The sequence below is a fragment of the Muntiacus reevesi genome, chromosome 5, assembly GCF_963930625.1.
Source record: "Muntiacus reevesi chromosome 5, mMunRee1.1, whole genome shotgun sequence".
Taxonomy (NCBI): Eukaryota; Metazoa; Chordata; class Mammalia; order Artiodactyla; family Cervidae; genus Muntiacus; species Muntiacus reevesi.
In genome coordinates this window covers 110,195,962-110,213,871 of record NC_089253.1, presented here as the reverse complement: position 1 = coordinate 110,213,871, position 17,910 = coordinate 110,195,962, and the positions used below count along the sequence as shown (strand labels likewise).

The 17,910-nt window shown below is 44.0% G+C and overlaps 1 protein-coding gene across 2 annotated transcripts in view; it reads right to left on the bottom strand.

The window, feature by feature from the left end:
* RGL1 (ral guanine nucleotide dissociation stimulator like 1) overlaps positions 1 to 17,910 on the bottom strand; it is a 270,929-nt gene that overhangs the window by 5,033 nt on the left and 247,986 nt on the right. For both annotated transcript variants that reach the window (XM_065936188.1, XM_065936189.1), the window contains 5 exons: positions 16,844 to 16,965; positions 13,770 to 13,859; positions 9,101 to 9,287; positions 5,176 to 5,430; positions 125 to 239 (listed from right to left, as the gene is read on the bottom strand). In XM_065936188.1, coding sequence (XP_065792260.1) covers positions 125 to 239; positions 5,176 to 5,430; positions 9,101 to 9,287; positions 13,770 to 13,859; positions 16,844 to 16,965 — 769 coding nt within the window. The remainder of the gene's footprint in view (positions 1 to 124; positions 240 to 5,175; positions 5,431 to 9,100; positions 9,288 to 13,769; positions 13,860 to 16,843; positions 16,966 to 17,910) is intronic.

The window sequence follows — 17,910 nt, the reverse complement described above, 5'->3', positions numbered from 1 at the left end:
CATAAACAAGTAAATAAAAATACCCACCCCACCCCCAACTTGGTTCCATTTAAAATAGACACTGTGTCCACATAGGGTCCTTTCATACTGGGGCGACCTGGTTTGAAGAGGAACACGCGCCTACCTTTGTCCTCCGAGATGACCTGCACTAGCTCGTACTCCTCGGCCGGGTCCGAGTCCAGATTGTGCTTCAACATCGCCCTCTGGATCACGGCGGGAGTTTTATCCTGGCTCGTCAACTGGGAAGTCAAACGAAAGGGTGTGTAAAGCATTTAACTTTGTGTTTCCTGGAAGAGTTTTCCTGACCTTCTCCATCTTGCTATCTTGTGCCTTCCCAGGAGAAATACCCCAACGAAATGAGCAAGGACCAGGAGCCAGCCCTCCTGGATTCCAGTCCCTGCTCCACCCTCAGAGGACAGGTCATCTACTCTTTCCATCAGCTCCTCTTGCAGAGCCACAGTGTCTTCCCCCATTAGAACAGGAGCGACACCCCGGGGTGCCTTGCCAGTTCCAGTGGAGGTTCCAATGGAAGAATGTGTATGAGGGAAGTGTGGGAAATGCACAGTGCTGTCGGTCCTGGGCTAAGGTCACCCTTACCTGTTGAGCACCAGTGACAACCTGTGGGTTAGACGTGGCCACAGGTCCGCACACTGACCATTTCAAAGAGTAAACTGACTTCACGACCCAGGAAGCCTACCTCTGGATATTCACCAAGAGGAACGAAAGCGTGTGTCCACAAAAGGACTTCTGTGCAAACTTTCACAGCAGATTTAGTCATAACAACCCCAAACTGAAAACAACCTGAATCTCCATCGACAGGAGAACAGGGGAGGATAAAGACAGTGCTGTGTGTTCAGGACAGAGCATGACGTAACAGCGAAAGGGAACTGAAACACACAACAACGTGATGAATCTCACACACGTCACGGACAGCTAGAGGAAGGAGACCCAGAAGACAACAGGCTGCAGGCATCTGTTCTCACAAAACAGGCCAAATTAACCTGCGGGGTCAGAAAACTAACGTTAAACTCATATTCAGCTATGCTTAAAGCAGGACTGGAGGGGCATAAGGGAATTTGGGAATGAAGAAGGGATGAGTGGATGAAAAATGTTATTTATCCAGACTTGCAGTGGTGGTTACATATATATATACACACACACATATATAACCATATATATGTAATATAGTGGTTACATAGATAAATACACATATATGACAGCTACATATATAGATGGTGGTTACATACATATATATATATAACCATATATATACACACACATATGGTAGTTAAATAAATATATATATATATTATAGTTATAAAAATCCAAAGAATAGAACACTTCAGATCTATGTAATTGTATGTAAATGTTGCTTCAATTAAAAATTAGCTTCTGAGTGTTTACAAACAATAAATCTAACATTTTTCAAAGTACATGCTCCTCTCAACCCAAGTCTCCCCTTCATCTCTGCCCATCAGTCAGCTATTTTCAGGGTGCTCAGAGAAACAGGAAAAGGGAGAGCTCACTTTCGTATTATCCCTTGGCTGATTTTTTTTAAATTTGAAAGAAAGCAAGAGAAAACACAGATTTTCTTACTTAGAAATAAAAGCTGCTCTCCCCAGGAGGAAAGAGAGCCAAAAAAAGAAGTCTGATTTCCTCCAAGAAACTGTCATTGTGAGCCTGAGGATGCTGCGCCCATGGGCCCCTCTCTGGTCTGGAGAAGCAGCTGTATTTGTGATACAATAAATAACAAGCATTACAATGGGGTCCCTGTAAGTGATAAAGACCCTCCTCAAGTGTGTATCACCAAAACATCTGGCACATCCTTATTAAAGAATCTGCCTGCAATGCAGGAGACCCTGGTTCAATCCCTGGGTCAGGAGGAAGCCCTGGAGAAGGGAATGGCTACCTGCTCCAATATTCTTGTCTGGAGAATTCCATGGACAGAGGAGCCTGGTGGGCTACAGTCCATGGTCACAAAGCATCAGACATGACTGAGCAACTAACACTTTTACTTTTCACTTTCATGGTTAATGTTAGGTTCAGCTGTCAACTTTGAACGTACTTAAGGAGAAAGCCAGGCTACCCTTATTTTCTTTACCTTAACCCTCCTCAGGTGTGTCCATATGGATGGGATGGCCAAAGGCTTTCCTTGAGGGTTTGTAACTTTGTACCATAAAAGCTACAGGAGAACTGATCATCATGGCTAGCATTGAGTTCAGCCACATAACGCTATGCTGATATACTAAACCAGCACTGTCCCGTAGATATATACTATATGAGCCTCATTTGTAATTTTAAATATCCAGTGGCTACATTTGAATTTTTTTCAAAAGGGGAATTAATTTTAATATTTTATTTAATCCAACAAACCCAAAATATTATAGCAGCATATAATCAATACAAAATTGCTAATAAGATACTTTACATCCTCATTCTTTTTTTTTTTGTACTAAGTCTTCAGAACCTGGGTGCATTTCACACTCATAGCATATCTCAGTTTGGACTCCGCCCATTTCAAACGCTCACCTGTCAAACATGGCTGGGGGTTACAATACTGAACGGTACCTGGATGTCTCCTTCACACACCTTATAGAGGAACTTAAAACGTTCCCTGTGCCCTTCCCTGAGGTTAGTTTTCTAACGCCCCAAGTCAGGCCTGTTTTTGAAACATCAGACCCCTTGCAGGAAGCGGTATATCTGATTTCTCTGGCTCAACAGGGTGCTTAGAGATTCACCCACGTTGACTGTGTCCGTGTGTTCAGTCCTCAGCTCCTCTCAGTTCAGAGACACCGCGGTCACAGAGCAGGCACTCACTTCCCTGGATGGCAATGTGAGAGAAGCCACGTGAATAAACCACCCTGGAAATACTACAATGACACCGATGACCCTGGCTGCCTGGCGGTTCCCCTTCCGCCCCGACACTCCTTTACCGGCCCCTCTGTCACCACCACACGGGCTCCGTCTCAGCCTTCCCCCCTCCCCTGCAAGACCGTGTCCAGCCCGTGGGGCTGGACGACCCCCAGTGTGCGACCCCAGCATCAGCCTTGCACCAACCTGCGTTTCTGACTATCTGCCAGGGAGGCCACGCCATCTGGATGTCCCACGGTGACCTCCAATGTGAGCGCACCCAAACCTCCTCCTCCAGCAGTTACATCACACTTGATGGGACCACCACCATCCAGCTACCTTGGCCCTTCCTCTTCCGCTCCCCCACAAACGGAACCAAAAAGCTGATAACTAAATGGATAGATTCTACAATTCTAACTTACAAAAATTTTTCAAAAATCCGTATCATCTCCAGCCACATGACCTTCTTTCAAACCCTTATCACCTCCTACATGGAATATGATAGCAGCTTCTAATTTTCTCCCTCATCTCTAATCTACCCGCCTGTGTTCCAGCATGAGGTCTCCACAAAGCCAGTTACTCCTCTAAAGAGCAAATCTGACTGCTACATAAAAGCCTTCGATAAGACTCGACTGCCTGCAGGATTTACACAAAGGCCTTCATGTGGCCCGTAGGCCCTGGGAAAATCTGATCAGACCTCTACTAGAATATTTAATATGTTTTGAAAAATTCTTTACAATCTCCTTTTTCATTATAAGTTCCTCAAAGACAGAAATGTATCAATTGTCTCCCTACTCCCAAAGCCTGGTCCAATGACTAGTACACAACTAATGGTCATGAAACATTTTGTTGATTCAGTGAACGCTTTAGTAAAGCTTTTCTTTAGATGTTCAAAGACAGTGCCTCCAGATCATTACGTCATATTCAGAGCTGAGCTCGTAAGTAGTCAATATGCCCTCAAAGAAAGCAAGTGATGAAGCTGGGGAGAGACGCAGGAGGAGCTGTGTGATTTTACTACAGGGAAGTCTGCTGTTTTTTTATTTGAATGATAGTATTGTATTAGTTTCAGGTGTAGAGAGAGTTCGCTTTTCAATACATTATGTCCTTTAAGATAAGGAGTCTACTCTCGTAATAAACACAGCAGACCTTACATACGCAAGGTTAATACCAGGAGAGGCATGGTTTGTAATCCAAAAAGACTGCCATTATTTAAAACACATTTTAGGGACTATGCTCAGAAACACGCAATTTTTATAAGAAGCTCAAAAAGGCCAGTCTCACTTATTTGTATGTATAGTTCCTTGTGGACACAAACTATATGTCCAGCTTGATCATCCATTTGTACTGTATGTGACTCCAAGTGACTAAAGAGAAAACTGCTACCACCAAGGACATTGCTAAGGATGCATGGCAATTCAATTAGACATGTGAACACATAAGTCCCTGGGAAGACTTCCAAGGAGGTGTGCAGCAGTGGCGTCCTCCCTGGGATACATTTATGTAGTCACCCCAATTGAGAGTTGTGAAGAAGGTGACAATGACTTGGATGAATAAGGCTTAGCAACTTTTAAGACATAAAAAATTGTATCTTATTTAGACTGCTGATATGCACATTTTTATATAGATATGTTATTAGTCTATATAAGCCAAGATGTGGAAGCAACCTGTCCATCGACAGAGGAATGGATAAGGAAGATGTGGTACATATATACAATGGAATATTACTCAGCCATTAAAAAGAATGAAATAATGCCATTTGTGGCAACATCAATGGGCCTAGAGATTGTCATGCTGAGTGAAGCAAGTGAGACAGAAAAAGAGAAATATCATATGATATCCCTTATATGCAGAATCTAAAAAGAAATGAGACAAATGATCTTATTTATGGAACAGAAACAGACTCATAGACTTAGAGAAGGAACTGATGGTTACCAGCGGGGAAGGGTGGGGAAAGGGATAATTAGGGAGTTTGGGAGGAGCATGTACACACTGCGATGTGTAAAATGGATAACCAACAAGGACCTTCTTACAGCACATGGAGCGCTGCTCAACATTCTGTACCAACCTAGATGGGAAAGGAATTTGAAGAATAGATACATGTGTGTGTATAACTGAATCGCTTTGCTGTGCATCTGAAACTATTACAACATTGTTAACTGGCTGTATACTTGGATATAAAATAAAAAGTTTAAAGAACACGCTATTAGCCTATATCCGGGGAGACTCTGGCATTGCTTCACATGGCACAGATGCATCTGGCAGGAATGCACGTGCGTATGCGGACATGGCACGTGAGTGCTCGGGGTGGAGGTCCGAGAGCCTTACCATGATGCTCTTGTACATGTTGCCGTTGCTGTCCTCTATGCTGATGCGGATGATGCAGGTGTCCTCGTTCTGCTGGTTGTAAACGGGGGGCAGCACTGTCGAGGTAATGGATGTCACAGAGACAGAGCGCTTGTGGATTTTCGGGTTGTTGTTGCAGGACGGAGGGGAGGAGAGGGGGTTCATCAAGGACGACATCCCTGAGGAAGTTGTGTCCATGGAGTGGATGGAGGAACAGGAGGAGGAGGACTCGGAGAGCTGGAAGAGTAAGCACACCCCAGAAGGAAACTGAACTGTTAGAACCTTGGCCAACAGTGCGCTAAGTTGCAAAGCAGAGGTCAATGTCGAGACTAATCAACTTCAGTTATCTGCTCTACAACAGCCCACAGCACACGTGGGTCTCATCTCTGATGGAAGCACTCCCATGGCAGAGGCCTGTCAATGATTCAGAACCCAGGGCAGAATCACTCTGCAACCTGGGAGGCAAGGCGGTCCTCTCATTTCCTGAGCTTTTAGCTGCTCTGAAGGAGGTTGACCAGCAGATGGCAGCAGATACCAGAAACTAGAGGCAACAGGGACTCCCAAAAGAAGTCTGAAGATGACAGGGCAGGAGGAAAGCCCAATCCTCCTGCCTTGAGCAAGAAGAATGTTTGAGCTGCCCACAGAGATCAGTTCTACTGTGATTCTACTTCACCACTGGCGTTCAGAGCAGGAGAGAAATGGCTTGTATTTTTAGACGTTTCTAAGATAAGGACCACAGATTATCCAGCTCTGCATGGAACATTAGCCCTGGAGATCGCCCGGCCCCACTCTCTTTCTGCTGCTGAGGAACCTGAGGCCACGGGTGTTGACAGCACCATCAGGAAGTGCTCTCAAGTTTCCTGGCTCCCACCACCAGGTTCACATAGCAAGGGTCCATGATAAGATGGTGAAAGAACACAGTACGCCAGACTCAGGGATGCTCAGCACTGTGAGGCTTGTGATGAGCTTTCGGGTATCTTATCTCAAGAACAAAACTCAGAGCATTATCAATATGAGAGAAATTGATTCAGAGAAACAGAGTGACTTGCCCAAGGGAACACAGCCTACCCTTAACCACATTTGTTTCTAGAACTAACTGTACACATTTTCATGTCGCATATCAAGAATAATTAAGGAATGATATACTAGAGTTAATGTGTTTTTCTGATTCATGACAGAGATCTTATATGTGCAACACCAATTACCAAAGAAAGAGGATGTCCCCAACTCATTAGGTGGTGTTCCAAAAAAAAAACAAAAACCCACTAATTGAATCATTTAAAATATCAATTCTTATTATAGAAAATTACAAATAATTTCTCAATGAGCTAAATTATACAACATTAATCCAATAAGATAATCCGGAGGTCATTTAAAAAACAGAAAACTTACTAACATCTTTCATACCCACCTATCCGCCCATGGAAACAAAGTACAGAAATTAAGTTTTCTGATCATCTGGCCTCCAAGTAAAATGAAGTCTGCTTTATTTTATTCCCTATGAATTTTTTCCTATTGCATAACCATACATTAAATTCAACTGCATCATTAGTTTAATTAGAGCCAGTCAGCTGATATGACAACCCTGGTATGCAGAAGTCTAACTGAAGCTCTATCATAATATGGTTTACTTTTTTTCCCTTAGCTTCCCAAGTGAATTACCTTAGTGGCTCAATTTGAGGACTAACGGTGGTGAATAATTTAACAGCCTGGCTTTGCTTGCAGGTATACCACACAGTAGCGAAGAGGGTCCATTTTCCAATTACTGGTTCAGTTTCTCCCCCTTCCCTTTCCTCCACATAAATCTTTTTCCTTTGTTAGATTTTTTCATGATTTTAAAGATATTTATATTCAAGATACTGCCTTGAAGAGCCTGGGTTATAGGACCATTAAACAGACCACCTCATGAGCCCGAATTCTTCCTGGGAATCTAAGTAATGCGGAGCAAATGTGAAGCGAATGTTTAGAAATCATAATCAGGGGAACCAAGACAAAGGAATGCAAATTACACTTTACTCAGAAGAGCGACCTCACAGTGTAGCCAAAGGGAAAGGTAGGGTGTGGAGCCACGGAGGTCTCCCGGGCCAGCCAAGCCCTGAGCAGGGCTGAGGCCTTTCGGGTTAACATCCTGGGCTTCTGCAGCCCAGCAATTACTTGGCATCCAATTCACTCACTCATTTTTAAACCTAGAGAAATCTCTGACTCTGAGAAAGGTTCAGCCAAAGAATTAAAATTCATGACTTGTGCAAGAAATCATAAAGAGCCAGCATGTAAGGGAGGAGACAAAGAGAACGCGGGGCAGGGGTGTGCACAGGACACACGCTGGGCTTCTGTACAGTTTCAAACAGATGCAAACGTGACTCCATGTCCTTCCTGCCCAGGGAGAATCCCCAGGGCAACGTGGGCAATAGCTGTCACTGCTGCACAACGTCCATCATCAAAGTCCATCGGAAATGGGGCCTCCAAAGCCCAAGAACCTGTCACAAGGTGAGTGATGACACTTCACCCCAGATTTCTGACAGATTCAGTGCTGAATGTCAAGTCATGAAGGATGATTCCATCCCTGATTAGCCAGACATGCCTGAGAGAACAGCCAGTCCGTGGGTGTTTGCAGAGCTTTCCTTCAATATTTGGAGCATTAAAGATGTGTCTCCAGATTTCAAAACAGGAAGGTGAGAAATCCCACTGGGGCAGCATCTGAGTCATCTCAGGCCTAATGAGCCCTTCCTGGATTGACTCCTTTAGTGACAAGGTCATCCAAGGGTTTCCAGTTTTGCTGTCGGTGCTTATATCACAACATGAAGCAGCACACGCACCCCCTTACAGAAGGGCAAACCTAACCAAAATGAAGAGACTGCGACCAACACTCTACCTCGCTGGCCTCAGCATAAGCTAAGGGGCCAGAAGTCACTTACACAGCAAGTCGAGCCAGGCAAGATCCTCCACCAAATGGTGCAAGTTCTAGTCACGTCCAAGTTGACATCTCTCATCCAAGCTCCTTGAGCAACAGACTGAAGCAGGTGTAGGGGATGCACGTGGACTTTTTGTTTTCTTTTCACTTATTTCTACACCCATGGACATGAAGACTCTCCCTGAGAACTCCTTTATCACCTCTCATCACTCTCCCTTTTGGGGGACATGGTAGATGGTATCCCTGTTACCCATTCCTCACCCTCCCCTGCACCCATGCCCTGTGACTCCACACTTCCTCCCACTGGAAGTGGAGTATAGTTCCCCACTCATTTATTTATGTGGAATTGGGCCACACAAATTTGCTTTGGAAAATAAATATTGGTAGATAGAGCCCATGAGGAGGCTTCTGAGGCATGTGCAATGCCCTCTTGCTCATCCAAATTTAGCATGCTAAGAGCAGGCCCTGGGTGACTCCAAAAACCACAAGAGGCAGGTAGAGAAGACCTGGACCAAATCATGACCACGCCCAAGCCAAACCAACCAACCTGCAGACGCAGGACAGAGAACAAACGGTTGTTGCTTGAGGGCACCGAGTCTGGAGTGGTTTGTTCTGCAGCACTACTGTGGGACAAGCCTGGCTGAGACAAGGTTTGCCACCAAGAAACTGACACACCTTTGGCTCTTGACTTTTTGCTTCTTTGAAGACAATTCTCCATCTCCCAAATAAAGGGTAGCTCATGTTACAAGCCACAGTCCTTCACCTGCCTCTGGATGTAGGTGTGGAACGATGCTTCAAAGGCTCGATGAAGGAACCAACAGCCTTATCACTTCTAGACACTTTCTATATGGAATAAGTCCCCAGACTGAAGACCTGGTTCAAAACATGATTTGCAAAATCCTCTAGCGAGATCAACCAGAAAACAGACATTCCTCATGTGGCAAACACTGGGTCAGGTGCCCGCATCAGGAATTATGGAAAAGGTTAAGGATATACCTTTTTTTGAGGCTCATCGGGTGTGTCCATGGGAGTGATGGAGCCTTCCTCCACCTCTGAGTGGTTTGACTCGCAGGATGACACGCTGACGGAGTCCATGCTCTCACCAGAGCTCCCGCTGGCGGTGGACTTGGGCTGCTCTTTGGTGGGAGTGCTACTGGTGATAATGTCCGACCCCAGAAACAGCCTGCAGAAAGCATAAAGACAGGTGTTCAGGCTCTTAAAGATCTGGAATCCATGATTAAGCAAGTATTTTTGTGTTAATAAGTCCTTGATGTCTTCTCAGTTTTGTGTGCCCTGTTGTTATTATCTCAGGAAAGATTTGCTACCCAGCTTCTAATAGATCACAGTAAACATCTTGTCCCAATAGGTTATTTCTAACCTCAAAGGACACACATTGCTTAGCTGGAGGAAGGACCTTATTAATCTGAGGTCTTCCTGGGTCAATCGTTCTCCATTTTTTGAGAGTTCCTGGACCACTTTGGCAGGATCAAAGTGCTGTGGCCACACTCCTATCACTTCCCATCATAATATGAACTCCAAGAGGCTAAAAGAGAAGGCTGGCCCTGTGCTGGACAAGAAACCAAGCAGGAAGATTTCTTCTCCAACAATCCCTAAAACTAAACTAAATAAACCTAAATAAACTAAACTAACCTAAACCCCTTCATCATTAAACAACTAGATGAGAAGCATTACAAATTCTTTTCAAAGTTGGGCTTACAAGACAGTCAGGAAAATCCCTGCAGGCTAGAAACGAAAAGGGAACTGAAAACCAGAACATGCAAGCTAACTCTGCAGCTGCTCTGGATGGGGAGTGGGAGGTGCCAAGCTTGGCAAACTCAGCACATGGGTTCTAACACATACACAAGGTCCAAAGATGAGGGCTTCTGTTTATGTAACTAGAGAGTTAGTACTGACATCTTTTATACAGAGGCAGGATTCTCAATTCTCAATCTATACTCTTAGTAAAAAGATGGGCTAAAAAAAAATCTTCCTACCGACATAGCAAGGCAGCAGGGAAATTTATCTGTTGGCCTGAGCTTGGGTAGGAGAAAAATCTCTCCCCTAAATCACATGTGATTTTACCCAGCACCTCACTCAGATTTGCTACTTAGCTGATCTAAGAACTAGGAACTCTCAGGCCAGTGATCCTTCTGAAGAAACTAGCATTAAAAAAAAAAAAACAAAAAAACAAAAAACCTTTCTGAAGGAAAGGTTGAAGAGAATTCCCTGATGAAGAAGAGCTCACAATATACACACAAGGAAATAACCTATCCAAAGAGAGGAGCATAACAAACAGCAAGTCTAGAGGATTAGATGACCTTTTTCTTTTGGGCCTCGAGGCATGTGGGATCCTAGCTCCTTGACCAGGGATCAAACCCACACCCCATGCATTGGAAGGTGAAGTCTTAACCACGGGACCACCAGGGAAGTCCCAAAACAGCAAGTCTAGACTCCTGAGAACTTTAGATTATAAAAACTGTCAGAAACAAACTAATCATTCATTCATTCATTCATTCAATAATTAGAGTGTCTACCACGAGCCAAGCTATAAAACAAATATGTTGAAAAACATCAAAAACATATGAGAAGAAACTGCAACAGTGGTTAAGAGCTAGGCACTCTGACAAAAAGGTAGTGATTTAAATTTAAAAACTCAGTGGAAGGATTAAACAAACATTGAAAAGAAAAACTGTCAACTAGATGACAGGCCTGAAGAAAGTCCTCAGAGATCAGCATCAAAATATAAAGACATGAATGACAAAAGAGGTTAAAAGACACAGAGAATGGAAGAGATGCCTGCAACGTATGTGAGGAGAGTCCCAGAAGAAGACAAATGAGAGAATGGAAAAGACACCATGTCTGGAGAGTCTGAAGAGGTTCCAGAACTAACGGGACACACGAATCCTCAGATCCAGGAAGAACACCTAGAATAGGATAAATAAGACGAAATCCTCACTTAACCTGCACAATGGTGTGTTAAAGACAAAAGAAATTTTAAAAGCAACAGGGCAGGGGGCATAATACACAAAAACAAAAATTAAACACACAGCAGACATCTCAAAAGCAACAACAGAGGTCTGAAGATATGGAATAATAGCTTTGAAATGCTGCAGGAAAATAACCGTCATCCTTGAAATTCTATACCACATGACTCCCAGAGTGAGGGCAAAACAAAGACTTTTTCAGACAATGACTATTTACCATCAATAAACAACAGGAAGGAAGGCATAAGATGCAAGAAGGAATGGTATGTGAAGAAACTAGCAAATGGGTCCAAACCCAAATAAGCACTGACTATATCGGGAATGTCCTCTGGAGAAGAGAATAGCTATCCACTCCAGCATTCTTGCCTGGGAAATCCCATGGACAGAGGAGCCTGTTGGGCTACAGTCCATGCAGTCACAAAGAGCTGGACACTGCTGAGCGACTAACATATTCTATGTAAAATAACAAGAGGAGAAACAATGAGGACAGGCTTGATTTTTTTTTTTTATTAAATAATGTGAAGAATTAGAAGCTTAAATTCCAAGACCTAAAAAGCATATCTTTGTCTCAACTCCATCCCACCACTCCTGCCCCGTTTTCCACATTGCTTCCTTTCTTGGACCTCTAAGCAGTACTGAGGCTTTGTGGGGGGAAGAGCGAAACTCCTGGCCAACACAGACTGTGTCAGTGAAAGGATCAGACACAGGCATACACCTTCAGAAGGGAAGGACAAACTTGTTAACCAAATGATAACCCTTCTTTCCTTGAACTAGTCTCTCTAGCCGTCATTAGATTCATTGGTCTAATTAATGTCTTTCAGAGTTTAATGTCTATGAGATCAACGTCAAGACAGAGACTAGGTTCTCTTAAGACTCTTCCATAAAAATTGCCACATTCAAAGCACAGGGCTAATTATACTGACATCTCTCTTCCTTCCCTTCCTTTCCCCTCACTCTTTCTCTCCACGTTTTCTTCCTTCCCCGCCCCCCCCCACACCTTCTCCCCTCCTCCACTTCTTACTTCCTATTTCCTTCTCCTCTTCCTCCAGAAGGTATTTCACCACTAGGCAGATAGTAAAAGGGTTATAACCCTGGCTCTAGAGCCAAATCTTGGATTTGAGCCCAGATCCGACAATAAGTAGCATACTATTAACCCTGTCTGTGCCTTACTTTCCTGGTTTATAAAACTGGTTATCAGAACTTCCCTGGCAGTCCAGTGGTTAAGATGCCATGCTTCTAATGCAGGGGGTGCAGGTTCGATCCCTGGTTGGGGAACTAAAGTTCTACATGCCTCGTGACACAGCCAAAAATAAATTGGCATAATAGTAGAACCTAGTAGGTTATTTTATGGATCAGATGAGAAATACATATATTGTTCTCAGAACAGTGTTGGCACATGACACAATCTGTTCATTCAATAAATTTTTATTATTCACCTACTATGTGTTGGGCACCAATTTCCGGGGTTAACAACGAACCAAAAAGTGACATAAATGTCTGCCGTCATAGAGTTTGCCTTCTATTTAATAAACAGATACATCCAAATACAGCATGTCAACTGGAGGTAAATGCGTGGAGAAATTCAAAGTGGGTGATGGTGAGAGAGCGTGCCAAGGGCAGGTAATGTGGACAGGATATAGTTTTATATAAGGTGGTCAGGGAAGGCTCCCTTCAACAAAGATTTGGAGTAAGTGAGGGACTGAGCCATTTGGCTCTCTGGGGAACAGTGTTCTAAGCAGAAGAAACAGCAAATAAAAATGGGTGTGCGACGTGTGCGCAGGGCGGCCTGGGAGGTGCCGCGGTGCAGAAAGTGAGGGGAAAGTTGAGGACAGATGGCGTGAGGGCAGGGTTGGGATGATCCTTCAGGTCCTGAGGGGCTTGAGAGCCGTCGTGAAGACTTTGGACTGTGCTGAGAGGGAGACAGGCGTGATGAAGCTAGCTGCACCTGGCCCTGAGCTGGACCAACAGCCATGAATACGACGGAGAAGGTTCCTGCTCTCAGGTGGCTTCCGTTCTACTGGAGGAGACAACAGGCATGGCTGGGAGTGAGCCGGGCAGACGGCAGCATCCGACAAGATGCTCCCTGAGGAGGTAATGCTTGTGCCAGCATCTGAGGGAGCGAGTCCCGGAGAGGACACGTGCCAGGTCACGGAAACATCTAGTGCAAACACCTGGTGCATCTAGTGTGCACGGAGCCTGGGGAGGCTAAAGGAGGGCTGGGGGATGGGTGAGGCTGGATCGTGGTGAACAAGGGGGGATTCAATATACAGAAAGGTGGCCAGAAGACTGGGGAAGATCACACTCGCCTAGTGAAACAGGATAAGGAATTCAGGTGTTACCTTAAAACAAGACCAGTAGACGTTTTAAAGCAAGGAAGTGATACAATCTGGGGTACATTTAAACACACTACCAGACTACTGGGTGGGAAATACAACTGTTGGAGCAAGGGTGGGGCCAGAGTCAGTAAGGATCTTGCTGGAGTGTGGTCCAGGCAGGGTCTGATGTGGTTCAGGCCAGAGAGAACAGTGGGGAAGAATGGATCTAGGAAATGTACTGAAGTCGTGACATATTAACGATTTAACAAGTGAGTGAACGGGCTCAGGGGAACTTTGTTGAATATCCTCCCCCTCTCCCACTCTGATGGGACCCCGTTGGGCCCAGGGCCCCAGGGTGGTACTCACAGGCTGAGCCTCTTCACCATGCTCTTCCGAGGCTTGGGTGATGTGGCGCTGGCATCGGCAGCCGCTTCGATCTCACAGGAGAGGGCATAGCTGGGGAGAGAGGGGGGGCCTATGAGGACAGAGCTTGGGAAGTGAACAGATTCAAATCCACACGATTCACTGGCTTCCTTTGAGAGGAAGGCTCTGACTGTTCAAAGTCAAGATATGGACTATGTTGTTCTGTGACAAAGGTCAGAGGGTACTGATTTAACAACCAGATTTTACAAATTGACATCTATGCCTCCTCCCCTCAAACCCCCACTGGTATAGAGGTTGAGGCTGTTTAGTTCTGCACGATTCAAAACACATGGATTTGCTGGTTCTGGCTGCATCACAAGCTGACTCCTTTTGTTTCCCTGATTGTTCTCAGCCTATGGTTGGGCCAGGGAAAGAATCATTTCTTCTCCCATTACTTTGTGTGTGTCTGCGTGTGTGTGTGCGCCCACGCATGTGTGTATGTGTGTGTATATACTCAACTTACTGTTTATCTACAGGAAATTAAAGAGACATTTGTAAATGATCTAATCTTCAATAAATAGACATAGGTAGTTATAGTATTGATAAAAAATATATATAAATATCATTTCTAATTGCCAAAACATCCCAAGTTAAAAATGCTCCAGATTCAGACATCTATATGCCAGGCAGATATAACTTCCATAAGCACAAGAAGAATGTATGTCTGCCTTGAAATGTCTCTTAGGAAAGCTCGTCGCTCTAGTTAGGAGATGTACTTGGTTCTGGGTAGGTGAAGAAGCATGCGTGCATGCTAAATCGCTTCAGTCATGTCCAACTCTTGTAACCCTATGGACCATAGCCTGTCAGGGTCCTCTGCCCATGGAATTCTCCATGGAAGAACACTGGAGTGGGTTGCTGCGCCCTCCTCCAGGGGATCTTCCCAACCCAGGGGTCAAACCTGCGTCCTCTTACGTCTCCTGCATTGACAGGTGAGTGAACAGGTCGGGTGGCCTGACAAGCTTGACAGGTGGGTTCTTTACCTGGGTACCACCTGGGAAGTTCAGGTGAAGAAGGTAAGTGGTAAATATTAGCTTAATAAGTTGCTAATATTGTGTACTTTTTTAAACCTAGAGATGTATCCAGGTAGTTGGTCAAGCAGAAGTATTCATTGATATAGGCATTATTCAAATAGTAACTTTAGACACAGGGCTTTTATAAATCACAAGGAAAAAAAATAGGATATGTTTAATGAGATTCCTTTAATCATTAAAAAGTCAGTTCTACAACTGATATTCTGACCCTGAACTTTCTGATTCAAATCACTGGCCATGGTGTGAATGTTCCATACGTGAATATGATGCACAGAGACGAAGGTCATATATACTGATCATCAAACCAGAAAACGTAGAAAGAGGCAATGTTTTGTTTTCTATTCAATACAGAGCAAAGATAAAACTTTCATTAACTGATGAGTACTCTGAATCAAAGAGCTTTTTTTTTCCTTTTAATCAAAGGTTTTAATATAACAGGACCAATCCATTCCATTACCAAGGACCTCAGAAAACATCTGCGTATCAAATGGGGAAGCACGCTTATGGAGTTTACAGGATCTACATAACATTGTGCAACCACCTTCAGAGCTTAGGCTGTAAAGTCAGGAAGACCTGACTTTGAATCTGAAGTCTATCTCTGGCAAATTACAGCCCTTCTCTAAACCTCAGTTTCCTCATTGGCAAAATACTTGTTTTGCAGTCCACTTCACCTTCCCTGATGAGAAACTTTCAAGGAAATCCCCTCTTCTACAGCAGGGGTCAGAAAATGTTTTCTGTACAGGATGAGATATTAAGTATTTTAGGCTTTGCAGGCCATGTGCTAACTGTTGCAACGATTCAACTCTGCCTTGAAAGCATGAAAGCAACCATAAATAAGAGGGAAATGGATGGGCTGTGTTCCAATACAACTTTATTGTGTGTGTGTGCTCAGTCACTCAGCTGTGTCCGACTCTTTTGTGACACCAAGGATTGTAGCCTGCCAGGCCCCTCTGTCCATGGGATTTCCCTGGCAAGAATATGAGAGTGGGTTGCCATTTCCTCCTCCAGGAGATCTTCACAACCCAGGGATCGAACGCACATCTCCTGTGTCTCCTGCAATGGCAGGAGGATTCTTTACCACTTAGCCACTGGGGAAGCCCTTATAACTTTATCAAAGGATACTAAAATTTCAATTTCAAATAACTATCCCATGACACAATAGTCCTCTTCTGTTGTTTCTTTTTCAACCATTTAAGTATGTGAAAACAGCTGGTAGGCTGGATAAGGCCTGTGAACTCTAATCCTCTGACTATAGGGTAAAGCTACACATCTTTGATGGGCCAACATTCAAGGCACTGCAGTTAGTGTACTCTCCAAGCTCATCAACCTCTGTTTTGAAAGCTGTCCACTCATGAACCAGACACACCAGTGTTCTAGCCATTCTTTCAAATGAATGTCAAGCTTGTCAGGCCACCCGACCTTTGCTCACATACTTCAATCTGGAATGTTCTTCTCCAGTTCTCCTGGAGAAATCTTTTCTTTCCTCCACAGCCTAGCCCAGAAGTTAATGCCTTTATGAGCTCTTCCCCATTTCCCCCATCCTTGGCCAAGTGGGTCCTGCAGCACTTCGATTACCCACTGCAGTTATTTCAATTCTTCATGAGTCTGTTTCTCCTGCGCCCTTGAACGCTCCCTCAAAGCTAGTACCAGTTACTGATAGTGACTAATAGTGACGGCAATGATGCTGTCTCAAAGATTACATTTAATCCTCTCAAACAGACATCTTACAGATAAGCATCCTGGAGATCGGGAAGAATAAGTGACTTGTTCAAGGTGACAAAGATAAATGAATGGTACAGCACAAGAATCTGAAAGCACCTTTTCTGATGCTGGCAGTTCAGTTTTTTCTGCTACACCATTATCCTTTGAAAACCTTGTTGCTGCTCGCTAAAGAGCTGTTGAATAAATGGCCAAGTGAGTAACGAGATGCGGTATTCCTCTGACCAACACTGCAGCTCCACCCCTAAGGACAATGTGTCTGCCTACCTCTCCTCCTCTGTTAGGAGCTGCTGCCTCTGGAACCACTGGATGAACTTTGGGTCTGGGCTCATGCAATAGCTGTTGCAGGCAGACTGTAAGAGCTTGATCTGGGCAATCACTTCAAATTCCTAAAGCAGAAAGTAAAAGTGAAGTCGCTCAGTTGTGTCAGACTCTTTGTGATCCTGTGGACTGTAGGCCACCATTCTTCTCCGTCCATGAGATTTTCCAGGCAAGAATACTGGGGTGGGTTGCCATTTCCTTCTCCAGGGGATCGTCCCGACCCAAGGATCAAACCGAGGTCTCCTGCATTGCAGGCAGACTCTTTACCATCTGAGCCACCAGGGAATCCCTCAGAGCACCAAAGAGTGAACTAAAAAGCCAACGAAATATACATCTTCTCTACATGAAAACATACCGCAGTAGGATAAACAATGGACAAAATCATCGAGGAAGCTTATAAAGAACTGCCTACCTTAGAAATAAAACAGCTGAATAACTCACACATTTGAATTCTGACTCACTGGCTTTTGTCTATGCTTTGTACCCTTTCTTTTTGAAAAAGCGTTTTACATGAATAAAACAAGTTCCCAAGGCGACCCATACCAGGTATGACCTGAAGTCATAGTGACTTCCTATTTCTCTTTTCCATTTCCATTCTTGGGACAGAAAACTTATTTTTTTAAGACTGAATCCTTCTAAAATGTATTTTTAAATTTTACTTTCTAAAATATGAAAGAAAAAAATTACTCTGAGTCAGGAAGCTCCCAAGTTCTCCATTCCTATCTGCTTTAACCCTTATGGCCTCAATAAGTAAGTTTTGGTAGGGATGAATATCTAAATAGGCCAGAGCCTCATAAACTTGAATGCTTAGATTTCCTGAATCCTTGGGGTTTTACTACTCTAGTAAATCATTTAACTCAGTCTTTTAAAGCTCATAAAAGAAGCAAGTGTACAGTTATGTCCAAAATTATTTATCCTTCTTTAGATGTTTCAATAAAGACTTTTTTAAAGTCAGCAATGAGTATAAGTTTTAACTTTAGGTTTTATACTCAAACTTTTCAAAAGTTTAACAT